We start from the raw sequence: 17,707 nt of genomic DNA on the forward strand, positions 1-17,707 counted from the left end.
TAAATAATTTGGTGCACTAAGAAGCCTACTTTAGGCCACCATAATATTCAGAATCTCAACATACTAATTTAAAAATTACATGTAAAACCGAATAAATTCACAACTTTATATCCTCTCTATAGACAGATATATTTTATATAAGTTAAAGCAATGACCCTACAGCTGTATTCTTGCACTTTGCTGTTTTAAGAGGTAAAAAGGAAGAAAATGGTTCTGCTTGTCCCCAGCATGAGTGTGGTGCCAGCTTCTAGAGGGAGGACGGTGTACAGACTCAAGACACACTGTCATGGAGAAGCTCTGGCCAGACCTGGTACATACAGCACCATAGCTGTCACCGCAACCAGGGCCGCCAACATGGGCATCCAGGGCCAGGGTTTCTGTGTGGAAAGAAACCAAGAGTCAGTATCACATTCTCCCCTCTCTTTTCACACATATTCATCCCTTTCGTGAACTGAGCCCCACATACTTAAAGGACCTTAGGAAAACTCTTGTGTTTGCATTGTAAAGGTAAATGTACAAAGGAAAGAAACTACGGAGGGACACACTAGCAGGGCTGCTCTGTCCCAGGAGAGTCCAGGATGGCTTTCAACCTTCTAAATGTGTTTCTGGGCGCTGCCTGTTGCATTTACTGTGCTATCCACAGATGTCAGGAAAATGGATGCCTACAGTACACTTCTGCTGAGCAGTTTGTTTTTATGAGCATCCAAGTTCCAAGATGGGGATAGAAAGAAAATGGTTCAGGCTTGATCCTGTAACTCAAAAGCAAAGAAGATGCAAATCAGACAAGGTGCAAGAGGCCCTAGAACCCTGCCTGTGGATTTCTCTGATGAGCACACTCTACTACTAGTTAAAGGCCAAGTGCATATGGCCTTTCCAGTCGGCTTTCAGGGGTTTATAAAATCTATTTACTTTGGTTGCTACCTTTATTTTTACTGGTATTCTGAAAGTATTCTTGAGAAATACTGATTTACAGATCAGAGCTCAGAAAGATTTGTTATAGAGCTTACTTATATTCTCACAAGTAAATTCTCAGTGGTGTTGAAATTGTGAGCCAATGGTTCATTACATTAATCTCATTTTTTTTCATCTTCATAGAAAACAGGCAAAGGATTAAAGGAAAAAAAACCCAACTCTATACCAGGGAAAGAAAGGAAGGAAGGGAGGGAAATAGGGAGGGAAGGAAGGAAGGAAGGAAGGAAGGAAGGAAGGAAGGAAGGAAGGAAGGAAACATAGCTAGCTGCAAACTTCAAAGATGCAAACTCTTCATTTCTCATTCAATTCTGCCTGAATACATAACTGGGACATGGCTGGTGATATTGCAGAAATTCACTGCTTTCTCCAGTTTGCTAGATATAAAAATTCAGTTAAAGGAAATATATTAACAAGAGGTTAGTTTAGGGTTAACTCATGGTTAGCATTACTACAAAAGAAACAAGACACAATGTTATGTGATTAGCTGATTGCTCATTAGTGTGACACAAACACACAGCATACTAAATGAAGGGTTTGCTTCAGGTAACAAAATATCTGTGTGGTTTTGCCATGCAGTCTATTACAAATATGGCACAAACAGGTGACAGGGACAAACAGACAAGGACTCAACAGTAGTGCTTGTACCTTTCTCTACCACAATGGACCGAAACACCAAAACAGGAAAGCCAGGAATAGGCCGATGAAAACGGCTGGGACAGGTTGTAATATGGAGGGCTGAAGAAGGGAAGGGATATTAAAATCATTTTATGCTATGAAAAAAAAATCAGATAAGATGATTTAGACCCCAGGGGGTTGTTGGAGAAGGAGGAAAGGGAGACTGAGGTAACAGAAGTATACCATTTGGGGTTTGCACCAATTTAAACATTTTAAAGACATCTAACATGTTTCAGAATGATGGGCTATGATATGTATACTAAGAAATACTACTTTAAAAGGAACAGTTGGAGGCAACAGTCAAGTCAGCGTGCTTGTTCTCAAATAGTCTAATGAAATGAAACAAGTCCAGACAGGGCAATGGCAGTTTATCAAGTGACACTCTGTTTTGGTAGTAATATATTACGTTTTGTGTAATATCTAAAGTCCACTAGTTGACAAATATGTTTTCATGGCAATGGATGGGGTAGATTCTGTACTTCCATCAAAAAAGATTTTCCTGCCAGGCTGTGGTGGCGCACGCCTTTAATCCCAGCACTTGGAAGGCAGAGGCAGGCGGATTTCTGAGTTCAAGGCCAGCCTGGTCTACAGAGTGAGTTCCAGGACAGCCAGAGCTACACAGAGAAACCCTGTCTCAGGAAAAAAAAAAAAAAAAAAAAAAAAAAAAAAGTCACAATAGCTTTATTTGGGGCTGGTGAGATGGCTCAGCGGGTAAGAGCACCGACTGCTCTTCCAAAGGTCATGAGTTCAAATCCCAGCAACCACATGGTGGCTCACAACCACCCGTAATGAGATCTGGCGCCCTCTTCTGGTGTGTCTGAAGACAGCTACAGTGTACTTACATATAATAAATAAATAAATCTTAAAAAAAAAAAAAGATTTTCCTTCTAACTGGAATTCTCTCACTTTTGAGCTAGTATTGCTTTAAAGCTTAAGAATACATCTTTTTAGAGCAAGAGACACAGCACAGTATATAATCAACAGGCAGCCAAAGCTTACAACTTTCCTTTATTCTAAATGTATCTGTTTTCTTTAAAGGGAAAGGGATTATGTGGAAACATAAGCCTATGTGGCAAAAAAGGGAATTCGCCCTCAATGTAAATTGTTTATGTACCTATGAATAGTAACAGTATGGGGAGGGTCATTCTGATCATGCAAGATGTCTTTATAGGTTAATTTAGCAGGAAGTGGACTGAAATTCTATAATCAGATATGAATTAGCACAAAAGAAATTAAACTATTATGATTTAGAAGATTTCTATAATCTATGCACTAAAAAATGCAATCCACTTTTGTTTGGCATAAAGCCTTCAACCTTTCAATTTCTAAAGGGCCCCTCCCTAAGCAGCAATACTTCATTGTCTAAAACCTGTAACTTTAGTAAGCGAAGGACAGCTGACACAACTCGTGAGCACTCTGTGGAAGCTACAGAACTGGGTGGCCATGCAACACCACTCATTTGTGCTTGTGCTGCGTGTTAAGCAGCCGTGGGAAGCATGTGGCTCGTACCCACTGCAGTGTCCAAGCTGTGACAGAGTTTGGAGTAAGTCTCAGAGCACAACCAACCACACTGAACATCCATCAGTTAGGGCTCACAAAGGCAATGGTCACCAAAACAAACAACACGACATTTATTTAGTACAACATCGTCTTAAAGACCTTTCTAACACGTGAGAATCAAGTGGAAGCAAACTAAATTTACAGCCAAATGTTTTTCTCATCTTTGTGCCCACCTACCTCCCCTCTCTCAAACATACATTAGAAAGCTCTGTGTCAATTTACTAAATACTGACAGATGCCAAATAAACAGAAAGCTTTGGGAATGTACATTACTAGCATAAAGACAAAAAAAAAAAAAAAAGTACGAAAGCTTTGCTTTCCAGGACAACCTAATGCTAAGGACCAACATGCCCCATGTCTCCTAGATGGCCCCCCAAGCCTCTGTGGCACAGGCTTCATTTCCCAACAGGAAAGGAACAAGCCCAATGATGACCTCATGACAGAACCTCAGACTCATCTGCACAAACCACATCGTTCTTCTAAGCTGCTTTATTAACAGCTGTTTTCCACCAGGCAGGTGTCACGCTTTTCTATGGGTGTTCGTTAAAGGGGAAAATTCTTCCTTAAAAAGAAAGAAATCCCACAGCGCAATGGTTCTGTCACAGATGTTCACAATGAAACCTTCAGCACCCAGGCTGTTAGCTTGGTGCAGCATAATGAGGTCTTCTGAAAGACATTCCTCGCAGAGGCACCTGAGCTGAGTGGGTAAACACTTACATTATTTCCTTTCTCTCGCAGCAGCTTCAGGTTGTCTTTACACTGTTTGAGCTCATCTGTGATTGATTGCTTTTCCTGCTCAGTCATTTCAAACTTCAACTTCAGTTCTGTGAGAACAGTCTGTGTCTTTTCATACTAAAGGCAAAGAAAAAAAGAGTGTGCAGACTTGACGTAAAATGGGTATGCAGTTATGGTTCTAGACAGGTCTATGTACTGGGCCCTGTTAATAACGTTCAAGACCAAGTCTTTCTGCAGGGAGAAGGGTAAGAGTCCCTGGCTCTCACAGTAAGGAATCTTTAATGTTGACTTATCTAATTTGTCTCAGTGTTAAAATCAAAGAATAGAACATACTGTGTCATCATCTATTTATAATATAAAAGGTCATGTCTTCCATCAAGTGAGAAGGGGCAAAATTGAAAACATTTTCCTTTGAGCAAAAGAAAACCAGATAGAGAGAAATCCTATAGCCTAACTAAATGGCAGTGCTAGGTCTAAGTGTATTTCCTGGTAAATAAAAGTAAGCCTTGTTAGCCAAGTTGCTTACTCTTAAGATAAAGGGCATTAGCTTTTTATAGGTCTCCCATTCCTCAGCACTGGTAGATGGCATCCATGAGCTATTAGGGAGTTTGCTAAACAAATAAGGCAGAGAAATTCATCTGACTTACCACAAAAACTGGGAAATTTGACACTTAAAACCCATTAGCACCAATTTAAAAAACTTTTTTAAAAAATCTGTTTCTAACAGGAAAGGTTATATAAAGGAACAAGCCATTTTCTACTTGTGTATGTGTGTGTGTGTGTGTGTGTGTGCGCGCGCGCGCTCTATAGACATAGTGTGAATATATATAAGTAATGCATGACTTTCATACAAACTATCCCTTGAACAAACCAATGGGATACACATGGTGTGGTTTGATCTTTAATGTTTTCAGGAAGCTGGATTTCTAGACTGGTTCCATTTCTAGATATTGCCGCTTACTGAAGTCTAGGCTCCCAAAGGGACACTGCTCTGCTGCTGGGCATGTCTGTCTGTCCTTCAGCTGTCCCATTCTGCCATCTGAGTGTTTCAGAATGAAGACAGGAAGATGAGGACTGAATAGAAAACAAATAACCCATAAGTATAGTCTGTCAGAAAGGTTCCTCCTCTTCTCTAACATGGCTTATGAGAATGGAAGATGTTTAGTTCTTCTCTACTTATATCCTAAACTTAACAAAGGATGCCTTTACAATAGTTCTCTTGAAATAAAAACACCATGGAGTGGAGAGGACCTGTTCAATACTCAATAAAGACAAATAGAAAAAAGATGAAAATATATAAAACACTAGAAGAGAAAGGGGTAGGGAAGAGGCCAGGGTCAGCACAGAGGTTACCAGGAAAGTGAAGAAAAATATGAAAGGAACGTTTTGTTACCTAAGAACATCCCCAGAACAGCCCTGAACAGTACTCTAGAAAAAGAACTACAGGCTAAAATCCACGGTTTTGTGACAGCATTTTTTTTTCACTTGACGTGATGGTCTGTGAATTTCTCCCAGAAGGAAGAAGGCTACTAGGAGGCTGCCAAGGAAAAGTCCAGTGATAACAGTCTAGTTTTCACACCTTAGAACACAATCAGCTCTCAGTGAACAACAGTACTAGTGAAGGACAAGTCAAAATTATTTTGTTGACCAAACTTTCCCTCTCCTTCCCATGTCCACCTTCTTCATCAGAACCCTTAATCATCTCTCCACTTCAGGGGCCGTGAAGTGGAACCACAAGAAAGCAGCACAGCCAGGGGAATACTGCTGCATAGCTCCAGCACAGGAGTGCTTGGGGAAGACAGGGAGGCCCCAGGCAGTCGTTTCAGGGTAGACTGAGACGTCCAACGTCTTACGTATTCTCTGTTTGGTAGGGTTGAGACAGGGTCTACGTAGCTTAGGCTGGTGCCAACTCAAGACCTGTTTCTCTTAGCTTCCTAAGTGTGGAGATTGCCAGTATATGCCACGGACTGGCTGAACTCTTAGATCATAGATAGTCTTACAAAACTAAAATAAATAAATGCTTTATAAAATAAAATATAAAGATGACATACAATTCTTTTCTCTTACTATTGAACATTAAAAAACTCATATTTTTCTCATATTTTTCCTTGGAGTTATTTATATAAAAATTGCCACAGATAAAGCTTTAAACAGCCACCTTGCTTGGACTTCACTTCTGCTCCCTCTTGCTTTTTGACTTAGAAGTAACCAGTGATTTTACTCTTAAGACAGAAATGCTTCATAATATTACCAACACCTGCAGCTCTTCTCCATAAAAATAATCTCATCTGGGGTCACTCAGTTTGCAATTGTTTAACCTTTTCCAGTACTAAAGACACATAATCAGATTTTTTTTTTTAGCACATTAAGCATGACTCTATGAAAGAAAGGAGAACAAAGGGAAATGTCGAAAAGAAGTAAATATGCACTACTAAAAAGTAATAATGTATTTGCAGTGGATTACACAGAGATAAAAAACTTATTAAAACTATTTTACTTACAGACTAGTATCCAATATGTTGACAGAAGACAGACAGCAATTTCACATTACAAAGGAATATGATGATCATAATTATTTCACAAGGAAAAACAGTGAACAAGAAAATAGGAAAGGAACATACTGACAAGTTCAGACATATTTTTAAATATGTTGCATTTAATGCAATCCAAAGGCTAGCAATAATTTAGATGCTGTGACAACATGCCTCTGCCATTGTGGAAACAGTCAAAGCATTTGGCACTGATTATTCAGTGACTGAAAGCAGACAAACAAATAATGCCACAAAAGGCCTAATGTAGTCATAATAACATAGGACAGAATCATCTTCCAACCACAAATTCTTCCCAAATATTGAAAGAATTATGGCACATGGTCTGGAAGGACACAAAGTGCTTACAGTATTAAATATTAGGATATTTACTTTGGCACAAAATTTGTGTTTCAATCAAACGAAGGTTTTCCTAAAATATACATCCTTAGCCAGGTAAAGCAGAGCATTTCAACATCAATAATCTACACAAATATAAAAACTGTTGCAGTTTTTTTTTTTTCCTTTAGAAACAAGCACAAAGACAGAAGAACAGTAATCATTTCCAAATTCAGGACACTCCAGGGAAAGTGCAAAGAGAAACTTGCATTAATCAAATTTTATAAAAACAATTTTCAGAAAATTCATTTCTAGAGTTGTCTTCTACATTCCTCTAACTTAGGAGGAATCTTGCTTATGTCTGCAGCTGGTGGCTCCTTATGGGTAGACAGGCTTTATTAACCTGCATCCTGAGCTGCCCAGGAAAGAGTGCAGGAAGGCCAGCAGGAGCGAACACAATGTGTACCGGCCTGTTGTTGGCTTTAAGGAAATATACCTGTCCTGCCCAGAAGACGGCGGGTAGGTCCTTCCCAAAGTTGACCTCACACCCTCCTTAACACAATTATTTAAAAAGCTAATGAAATCAAGGTTTAAGCAAAATCACATGAAAATACAAGTGTGTGTATTTATGAGAACGAAAAGACAGCAGAAGGGGGAAAGTGCAGTCTCACAGAGCAGGCATTTGGCTGCCTAGATGAAGTTCAAGTAACTTCTTTCTTGTTTGTTTTCTGACACAGGATCTCATGTGGCCTAAACCAACCTCAAACTCACTATGCTGCTGAGGCTGGCCTTGAACTCCTGATTTTCCTGCTCTACCTCCCAAGTGCTAAGATTGTGGCTGTGTATTACCATGCCTAACTGTGTATATAAGTTTTACTTTGGTGTTTTGAGCCAGGGTTCATTATGTAACCCAGCCTAGCCTTGAACTCACTGCAATCCTCCTGCCTCAGTCTTCCAGTTTCTGGGATAACAAGCATGAGCTATAAGATCAGAGCAAGTGACTTTTCAGCTCCAGCACTAGTGTTGCCCTAGTTTGCCTTCTGGAAGAACAGTTCATTAATATGACACACTCCGTGATAGTTAAACAACAGACTAGGCTTCTGATACAAAAAAAAAAAATCTCTCCTATTAGTCAATTGTTAGAGAAAAATTAAAACTAACTTTTACGTATGTTTGAAAACAAATGCTTGATAAATTCTCTTGATATGGACCATGATGCACAGCTAGAAATGACCAGGCTGGAGTATTCCAAGTGTCAACTGACAGGTAATATAGTTTCTGCTTTTCTTTATTTCTAAGTAGCATGGATGTCTGATTTGCCTTTGGCTTTAAGTCCAACCATAACTGGACTCAGAATGTCTTTTCGCTTTACCTCTTTCTGTACATCCTTTGCTTGGTTTTCAGCCTTACTGAGCAGAGTTTTTAAGTCAGCTGCATCCCGAAGGTGTTGTTCTTTCAGGGATCCCACTTGGTTCTCCAGCTCTTTCCTAGTCATCTGAAGGATGCTGAGGTCACTCGTGAGCTCAGAACTCTGCTTCTGAGAACTGCAACATAAACACAGAGTCATCCCTGCAGACCCAGACCCGGGACACAGAGGAAGTCTAGAATTCTCAGCATTTCACCAATGGGTTTCACAGGAGGAGAAAAGCATAAAAAAGTAAGATACTTTTAGTAAGGAAAAGGCATTAAAAAAAAACCCTTTAAGCTTAAAGCTATATCCTTTTAAATAGAGAAGTACAAATTTTATAAATAATATAAATAGAAGGAAATGAGTAATTGTATGTTGGGAGTTTGCTTTGCGTTTATTATTTTCCTCATTTGAGATAGGGTCATACTACCTAGCTTTGGATGGCCTGGAACTCCCTTTGTAGACCAGGCTGGTCTTGCACTCGCAGATATCTGCCTGCCTTTGCTTTCCAAATGACATTAAAGATACGCACACCCACACTGGGCCCTAATTGTACTTCAATAGATCAAATTATCTTTACTAATTGTACCATAAATACATAGACATGTGCATTTCAACTATGTTACAAGATAAAGGCCTTGAAAAGAAATCACTGCTAACTTCGGGGAAAGATAAACCTGCTCAGGTGAGAAGCACTACCACATGGGGGAGAAAGCGCAGGACGGGGGCTAGACTGGGAGGCGGGCCCTGGTCTTAGCACTAATGAATTGTGGGATAAGGAGCAAGTCCCTTAACTGGCTCACCTTATTCTTTGAATAAACATTTCCTGCTTTTAGATGTGTAAAGGCACCATGCTACAAATAGCACGGGGTTCCTCAGTGCCCTCTCCTGTCAAACATTCACTGCTGTGCTGGCTAGTTTTATGTCAATTTAACACACTCTAGAATCATCTGGGAAGATGGAAGCTCAATTGAGAAAATGCCCCTTACTGACTAGCTTGTGGGCAAGCCTGTGAGGTGTTTTCTTGATTCATTAATGATGCGCAAGCTTTCAGTCTACTGTGAGTGGTGTGACCCCTTCAGCAGGCAGTCTTGAGTTGTATAAGAAAGCAGGCTGAGTAAGCCATGAGAAGCAAGCCCATAAGCAGCATTCTTCCATGGCATCTGCTTCAGTTCCTGCCTCCAGGTCCCTGCCCTACCTCCTTCAATGATGGTCTGTGACCTGATAGTTGTTCAATATGATAAACTCTTTTCTCTCCAAGTTGCTTTGGTCATGGTGTTTTATTGCAACAATAGAAAACCTGACTAATACGGTATCTGATGCTATTCTCCAGCTTTAATTACATTATTTTTATAATTTGCTATTAAAATTAATTTACACTTTGGGCTGAAGAGGTGGCTCAGCGGACAAGAGCACTGACTGCTCTTCCAGAGATCCTGAGTTCAATTCCCAGGAACTACATGGTGGCTCACAACCATCTGTAATGGGATCTGATGCACTCTTCTGGGGTGTCTGAAGACAGCTACAGGGTACTCATATACATAATAAATGAATCTTTTAAAATATTTATACATGAGTGAAATAACTTGATACAAATAAACCTTTTTCAGAGACTGGAGATGTACCTCAGTGGTGGAGCATGTGGCTAACATGACCAAGAAACTGGGTTCAATATCCAGTATAAAAAAATAATATTTCTTTATTCAATTCTTTGGTAACAGTTAAAAAAAAAAAAAAAAAGACTTATTTGGCTTAGAGAAAAATGAGCTCCCATAAACAGTTAAAAGAATGTAAGTGTTTTAGAACTGGAGAGATGGCTCAGTGGTTAAGAGCAGTAGCTGCTCTTCCAGAGGACGTGTGTTCGATTCTCTGCATCGACAAGCATTTATAACTCCAGTTCCAATGGATAAGCTGTCTTCTCGCCTCTGCAGGCAATGCATGCGCATGATGTACATGTACACAGATAACAAAGCACCCATACATATAAAGCATTTTCTTAATATAAGATTTTCAAAGTGACAGCATTATATCTTTAAGAATGGAACTTAATTAGATTCAATACTATAAATAAAGAACTATAGAACATATACCTCACTCTAATTATACTAAGCAGACACTTAGGGATGAATCTGATAGTATCAGGCCAATATACATAGGCACTGAAGGGCCTTTATACCATGTATAAAAGAGAAGCTTAGCAAGTAAATTTAGAGTGCTCAGGCAGAAATGTTCAAGAAACAGAATTAATATGTGTGAATTTAAACGGGTGACTTGACAAATGAGGTATTGATGTGGTATAACTTTCTGACACCTATTATTTGGTTGTAAGATAGGTATCTTTCAAGGGATTCTATTCTCCCTGCCTTAGCATTCCACATGGATGCTCATCAGGCAAGCAACAAATAATCAACTGAAGCCTAACATTTTAAGCCATGTGCTTCTACTCACGTGGAATCTATGAATGTGACTATAAATGCGATTTTGATATTCAGGAAATTTGACATAATTTAAAGAGAACAGTACTTTAACAATCTGCTAGATTTTAGTTACTCACATCTCAAAAATGAGAGATCAGGGAGTTCAGAACATAGGTAGAGTAGATAATGCCTATATTCACAGAACTTGAAAGTCTGAAGCTGTAGGAATTCAGGGCCAGCCTTGGCTACATAGCAAGTTCAAGGCCAAGTTGGATTATACAAGGCCATATTTCAAAGCACTAACAAATAAAATCAATCTGTTTATATGTGCTACCACATAGGTAATCAATATATACACAAGTATGCATATATGCATGTATTGTGGGTCTTTATTTTGGCCTCTTCCTATTTTAAGCATTGCTTTTACTGTTTCATGTTACAAGGAAACATTTGTTTTATTCATTAATTATCATCACATATTCAAAAATGTAATATACATAATACTATAACTGAGTAAAGTTATGGCATTAGGAGAGAAAAATCAGGGGCTAGAGAGGTGGCTCAGTGGGTAAGAGCACTGGCTGGTGTTCCAGAGGACCCAGGTTTGGTTCCCAACACCTTATAACTATCTGTAACTCTGGTTCCAGTGGTTCTGGAGTTCTACAGAATCCAATGCCCTCTGACTAATAGATGGGGTGAGAGAATAATTTTATATGTGCAACACACTGTTAACAAGGTACTTTCAATGATGGATCTCTGCTTTTTGTTTTCAACAGCAGGGAGTGAATGGTACAATAGGGGCATCCAACCAGCTCTGAGTTCTAGGGTATTGCAAGAGGAACAGGCTTACAGGATAGGGTGGTAAAAGGAACAAAATGACATAATATTTACTTACTTTGTTTATCTTGTCATATAGCCAGTTTAGCTGAACATTTTGCTCCAAAATGATATTTAAGTATCAAATTTTGATTTACATAATTAAAGATAAACATTTTGAAGTTAAAATGAAAATTCTCACATACTTGTGTAACTCTTTCTCTTGCCGCTGCAGTTCTGAAGACAATAACACGTTCTCCTTTTTTAGAGAATGACATTCAGTTTCCAGTAGATTCCATTCCTTTTTTAACTTCTCTAGCTCACCTTTAAATAGTCGCAAAATATATTTGTTAATATAGAACCCAAAATCCACCTTATTCAAAGGAGATAGTGTACCATTTCAGAGAATAGCCTCTGCCTCCTGAGTACTGGCATTAAGAGTGTGTCCCACTTGGCCTGCTGCTTTGCTGTTCTAAGACAATGTTAATGTTTGCTTGTTTTTGGCACAGACTCTCAGGATATAATCCATGCATGCCTTAAACTCATAATCACCTGGTCTCTACCTCCTAGGTGCTAGGATTATGGGTATATATCATTGTTGTGATGCATATTCTTTAATAGCATTATACAGAATTAATAGTATATGCCTGTAAAATTGCAACTTATTATAGGACCTGTAGACCTGCAGAATGTACCTATAGCCCTGGTTTATGCAGTTACCTTCTATCAAAGAGAAAAATTACTGCTGCCCTGAGTTAAGAGTTAGCAGGTGTGGGCTGGGACAGCACAGTGAGACTAAGGTCCTACTCCCTGAAAAGCAAGAGGCAGGAGCTTTAGGCTTAAGAACTCACTCACCTTGCAACCTTGTTGCCTCTTCTCTTTGCTGGTCTTCACACTGCTGACATCTAAGCTGGAAACTGCTCTGCAGACTTCTGACTTCATTCTCATATTCAGATGCTGCTTTCCTCCAGCCCTCAAGCTCCGCTCTCACCTTCTTAAGCTCTTCTTGCAAAGAAAGGAAGTCAGTCTCCCGCTCAGACACAGCCTTTGCTGCTGCTTGATGAAGGAGCAAAATCTCATCTTGGGCACTAAGCAATTTATCTCTCGTGCTGGAGATTTCAGTGTCCTTTTCCTCCTGGAGATTCTCCATATCCACGTGTAACCTCTGCAGCTGGGCTGTAAAAGTGTAATTATCACTTTCTTAAGTCAGAGGAATTAGGAACGAAATTACAGCACACTACAGGCTACAGCTACTGTGCAGCCTCATTATCATGGTTGTTTCTTTTGATTAAACTACATAAGCAATCCATGTTTGATACAGAAAATACCAGAATACAGATATAAAAGGAAAAGGTCAAAAGGCTAAAGTAAAGTTTATTTTAATATTTTGGTATTTATTCTCCTTTTTTAGAATGCCTTCATATATATAAAATAACATTGAGTAGAAAAGGATTTATATATGTATGTATATAATATGTATTTTTCTTTTTCTTTTTCTTTTTTTCTTCGAGACAGGGTTTCTCTGTGTAGCCCTAGCTATCCTGGAGCTCACTCTGTAGATCAGGCTGGCTTCAAACTCAGAAATCCTCCTGCCTCTGCCTCCCAAGTGCTGGGATTAAAGGTGTACGCCACCACCGCCCGGCAATATGTATTTTTCTATCCTCTTGCTGATGAAAATCTTTTTTGGGGAGGCAGAGTTTTAGCTCAGGCAGGACTCAGATTATGTAGCTGAGGTGAGTCTTAAACTCATGACCTTCCTGCCTCCCCATATGTAATGCTGGGATTACAGGCATGCACACCACAGTTAGCACCACCCCTGCCTTTCCAACTCCACTGTCTTACAGTGGGTTACTAGCACAATCCCTCCCTTTTGTCTGCTTTAAAGGAAAACTGTCCAAGGGCCTAGTATGACAGACAATCCCTAGGGAAGAACCAGAGCCATAACAACAGAGGACCCTCTGCAATCTTACTTTCTGTTCCTTTGTAATCACTGAATGCAACAATAACCTATCTAAAACAGTCTTGGGTCCCCATACCTTGAAGAACCTGTATTTGTTTAGCTGATTCCTCAACTTGACTTCGATAGGCTTTTCGTTCTTCTTCCAAAAGAGCTAAAAAGCAAAAATACAGTGTATCTAATTTTGTGAGTTAATGAAAAAGATTCATAATTGTGTAACTAGAAGTTTCTAAAATTTGTCTTTTAAAGTTTATGGAAAGACACAAGGTTAGATGACAAGTATCAGTATTAGCCACTAACATTTTAGAACACAAAACAACAGTAAGTAACAAATCTATAAAGTCCAGTGTCAGAGTTTCTACAGACTGGATCACCAGGAAGCCTTTCTTACACAAGAAACAAATGATAATTGTCAGTTATCATTTAGAGCAATGTGATAGCACACACTTATAATCCCAAATACTAGGAAGGCTAAGACAAGGAAGCTCAAGTTCAAGGCCAGCCTAGGCTATGTTAGAAGGTTGGGATATATACCTCCATGGTAGAGTGCTTACACAAAGGCCTAGGTACAATACCTAATACCATTAAAAATTAGCATATTAAGGATCAGACATTATACTGCACACTTAATCTAACCTAAGCACTGAGGTCAGAGGCAGATCTCTGTGAGTTCAAGCAAGTCATCTATGTAGTGAGTCCCCTGCTAGCAAAGGCTATGTAGTGAGACCCTATCTCAAAACAAACAAACAAATAAATAAATGCAACAAAAAACACCTATCCCCAATCACAAATAAAAAAACCAATCTTAAAAATCATACACAAAACTAAAACAAAACAAAAAAACCCCAAACACAAAATTTTTGTGTTTACTGTCAAGCACATAGTAAATACAAAATAATGTCTGATTGCTAACTATTTTTTCGTTATAATTAAACATTGGCCTGTATCGTATAATAGACTCAAGAGAAACAAATGCCTATTTTTAAAAATTTCTGCAGTTCTGGAAATGAAAGCCAGGTAGGCTGGCCTTCCACTGAGCTGTAGCTCATCCACATAGTAATGTTTTTAAGAATCAGGAGAAGAAGTAGTTAGGAATCCACAGCTTCACGTTGGTATTTGAATTGTTCTGCTCAGAAAGGGCATCTTATAAAACCTAGGGATGCCATAAAAACCCATGGGCTGGATCTTGGGACTCTGCGAGATTCTAACTGCCTAAGGGCAGATACTGGAATGCTGTGGAAGCATAAGCATGGTCCCCACAGGCAGATGATTATCAGACAAGTGAGCCACAAGGAAGAGAAGTGGCCAAGATAAAAAGATTGTTTTTCTTTTGAGGGCATCTAACTAACCAGGCTGGCCTCAAACTTACCCTTGTCTTTCCTCCGCATATACCACTGTGCTCAGCTTAGAAGATTCCATAGCCTCAACCTTGCCTGAACCTTCCTGTCAGATAACCACCCCTCAGAGTGAGCACCAACTCTAGGAGTAACTCAATTCACAGGGTTCCCTCCCCCGACAATGCTTGTGTTACACCGGTTGATGGGGCAGCTAACATCCAAACACATCTGAAATATGGAATGTTATGAAATCTGAAACTTTTGACCCCAAGTATTTGCAATAAGGAACATTCAGCTTGCAATTAGCATGTAACTAACGAGCATTCACAAAGCAGGAAGAATGACTGGAACAGCCTTCCTCTCACCATCTGAAATGGGGGTCTGAGAACAAGCCTAGCCTGGCCCTGGCTCTGAACTCTGCCAGCCTTCTGGGCTCTGAGCTGTGAGCTGTCACATCATACTGCTGCCTCCACAGGACCCCAGGGAGCTGCAGGAATCTTCATCTCACCTTCAAGTTCAAAGCATTTTTGTTTACTTGTTCTAGCTAGCTCCTGGGCTTCCACCAATTCTTTGCGAAGATGCTGAATATCTTGTTTGGCCTCAGTTTCTGACTGGGTACCCTGTAAGTCATCTGACAAAAACATGTTTATTTTAAGAGCAAGTGTTAGTACTGAACTATAATCTCTATAACTAAAGTCTGGAACTCTTTTTCATGTTTAGATATACATAGCTTGTAACATAGCACAACTGAGTTAAATAAAACTAAGAAGCAAATTAGGGTAAGCACATTAGTTATTTTTACCTTGAACAACAAGAGTTAACACAAATACTAGTACTACTATAAAATACAGAAACGAACATACATATTATTGATGTACAGCTCCTGTAAACTTGAAATTCAGTGAGATAGGCACAATGCTTTTTCCATCAATTTTCAAATTTTATTCCTCCTTACTACGGTTACTGGTGTGTGTGTGTGTGACATGCATGTCACAGTACATATGTAGAGATCAGAAGACAATGTAAGAAGTTGTCACTTTCTCTCCACCATGGGGGTCCCAAGGATTGAACTCAACTCAGGTTATCAGGCTTGGCAGCAAATGCCGACTTTACCAGATTAACCCTCTGTCCAGCTCCTTCTACATCAATTTTGAAATTCAAGAATAAGACAGGAAAACTTTACCTGGAACTTAAACAAAAATGGAAAAACAAAAGAAATTCATCTTCAAGAAAGTGAGGACTAGGAAGGCTCAGCAGGGAGAGGCATTTCCAAGCCCACCCAAACAACCTGTGCTCCATCCTAGAATCCCACAAGACTCCTTAAGAGTTAATTTACAGGGGCTAGAGAGATCACTCAGTGGTTAAGAACACTGATTGCTCTTTCAGAGGTCCTGAGTTCAATTCCCAGCAACCACATGGTGGCTCACAACCATCTCTAATGGGATCCAATGCCCTCTTCTGGTGAGTCTGAAGACAGCGACAGGTATACTCATAAAGAAAATAAATAAATCTTAAAAAAAAAAAAGTTAATTTACAAAAACCCGGTTTTTGGTTTTGGGGTGTGTGTGTGTGTGTGTGTGTGTGTGTGTGTGTGTGTGTACATGTTTGTATTTGTTTTGAGATGGAGTCTATGTACCCATGTCTATTCTGAACCTCAGTATGCAAAATCGGTTGATATGAGATCTGTGTCTGCTTCCTGAAAGCTAGGATTGAAGGTGTGGACGGGGGGGGGGAGGGGGGCAGTGGGGGAGAGAAGAGTTTTAAAGTCTTACAGCAATATTACTTGTAGAATATACACGCACACATTTCTATTTTGTACTCTAGAAATGTGTGTGTGTGTAATAACATTTAAAAACAAAGAGATCATGAGGGTAGCAAAGCAGGGGTGGAGGGAAGAAAGGGTAATGGAGACACAAAGCAGTTAAATTTTTTAAAATTAAAAAAATACTGTCAACTACAAAAACACAATAAAAACTAGACTGGATGTTCCACTGTACTTAATTTGTACCCAATATCACACCCACAGCAGATAAATACATGTACTGAATTATTAACTGACATAACCTTATCAATTTAACTGAAATAAATTTAATCCAGCATTACCCATTTCACTAGCCTCTTTCCTTTTAGGTATCTGCTGCTCATCTTTCGCTGTATTACAACTTTTAGCAGCCTAGAAAGATGACTCTGGCTGAGTGCCTGCTAAATAGCCACGAGAGCTTGAGTTTAGATTGTAGCTACATGGGTAACTTCCAAATGCTGTAACTCCAGCTCTGAGGGATCTTACATCCTCTTCTGGCTTATGAGGGCACACAGACCAACATACACACCTCCAAAACATACATCCATACATACACAAATATTTACACACATGTGCATGTAGGCGCACACACACATACACAATCAAACAAATCTTTAAAAATACTTTGGCTATTGAACACTAACATCTAGAAAGTCATATTTTTATACTGTATTTTGCATTCTTTTACTTACACAGTTAGTTCTAGGATAGCCTGGGCTATAGGGTGAAATATTGTAACAAAAAGAAAAAAATAAAATAAAGATTCTTGCTACAAGAGGACCAAGACAACAAATATGTAAGAAATGATACAGTTATGAAATCATTCTTGACCCCTACTGTAGCAATAACTAATTGAGTGAAAATAATCAGAATATACTAAAACATAAACAGTAACAAGTCTGAGGTTTAATGGAACATGTACGTAGTCATAGACAATTCTCCACAGGGTACTTATTACTCACAAAAAGTTACTAGGCAAGGAGAAAGCTAGGAGGCAACACCTCAATTAGTCAAAGTTGATGTCACCAACAACAGAGCAATGCAGTATATAAGGCACCTTCTGACATGGTATTTCTGTAAAGTATACACAGTTTGAACCTACTCATGAGGAGGCATTAGACACATCCAAACTGAGAGACATTTTAATTGTTCCATGTTGTTC

At 39.2% G+C, this 17,707-nt stretch overlaps 1 protein-coding gene across 11 annotated transcripts in view; it reads right to left on the minus strand.

The window, feature by feature from the left end:
* Window positions 1-110: 110 nt before the first annotated feature.
* The window catches only part of Slmap (sarcolemma associated protein), a 119,613-nt gene continuing 102,016 nt past the window's right edge, over window positions 111-17,707 (minus strand). For 7 of the 11 annotated variants that reach the window (XM_031362431.1, XM_031362426.1, XM_031362428.1 and 4 more), the window contains 7 exons: window positions 15,253-15,375; window positions 13,487-13,561; window positions 12,306-12,626; window positions 11,657-11,774; window positions 8,182-8,353; window positions 3,925-4,059; window positions 111-377 (listed from right to left, as the gene is read on the minus strand). In XM_031362431.1, coding sequence (XP_031218291.1) covers window positions 285-377; window positions 3,925-4,059; window positions 8,182-8,353; window positions 11,657-11,774; window positions 12,306-12,626; window positions 13,487-13,561; window positions 15,253-15,375 — 1,037 coding nt within the window. In that variant the 3' untranslated portion in view covers window positions 111-284. Of the gene's footprint in view, window positions 378-1,617; window positions 1,708-3,924; window positions 4,060-8,181; window positions 8,354-11,656; window positions 11,775-12,305; window positions 12,627-13,486; window positions 13,562-15,252; window positions 15,376-17,707 lie in introns of all 11 variants that reach the window. The other 4 variants (XM_031362432.1, XM_031362422.1, XM_031362430.1 and 1 more) reach the window with 3 other exon arrangements.

This window comes from Mastomys coucha, unplaced genomic scaffold (assembly GCF_008632895.1).
Source record: "Mastomys coucha isolate ucsf_1 unplaced genomic scaffold, UCSF_Mcou_1 pScaffold9, whole genome shotgun sequence".
Lineage (NCBI taxonomy): Eukaryota > Metazoa > Chordata > Mammalia > Rodentia > Muridae > Mastomys > Mastomys coucha.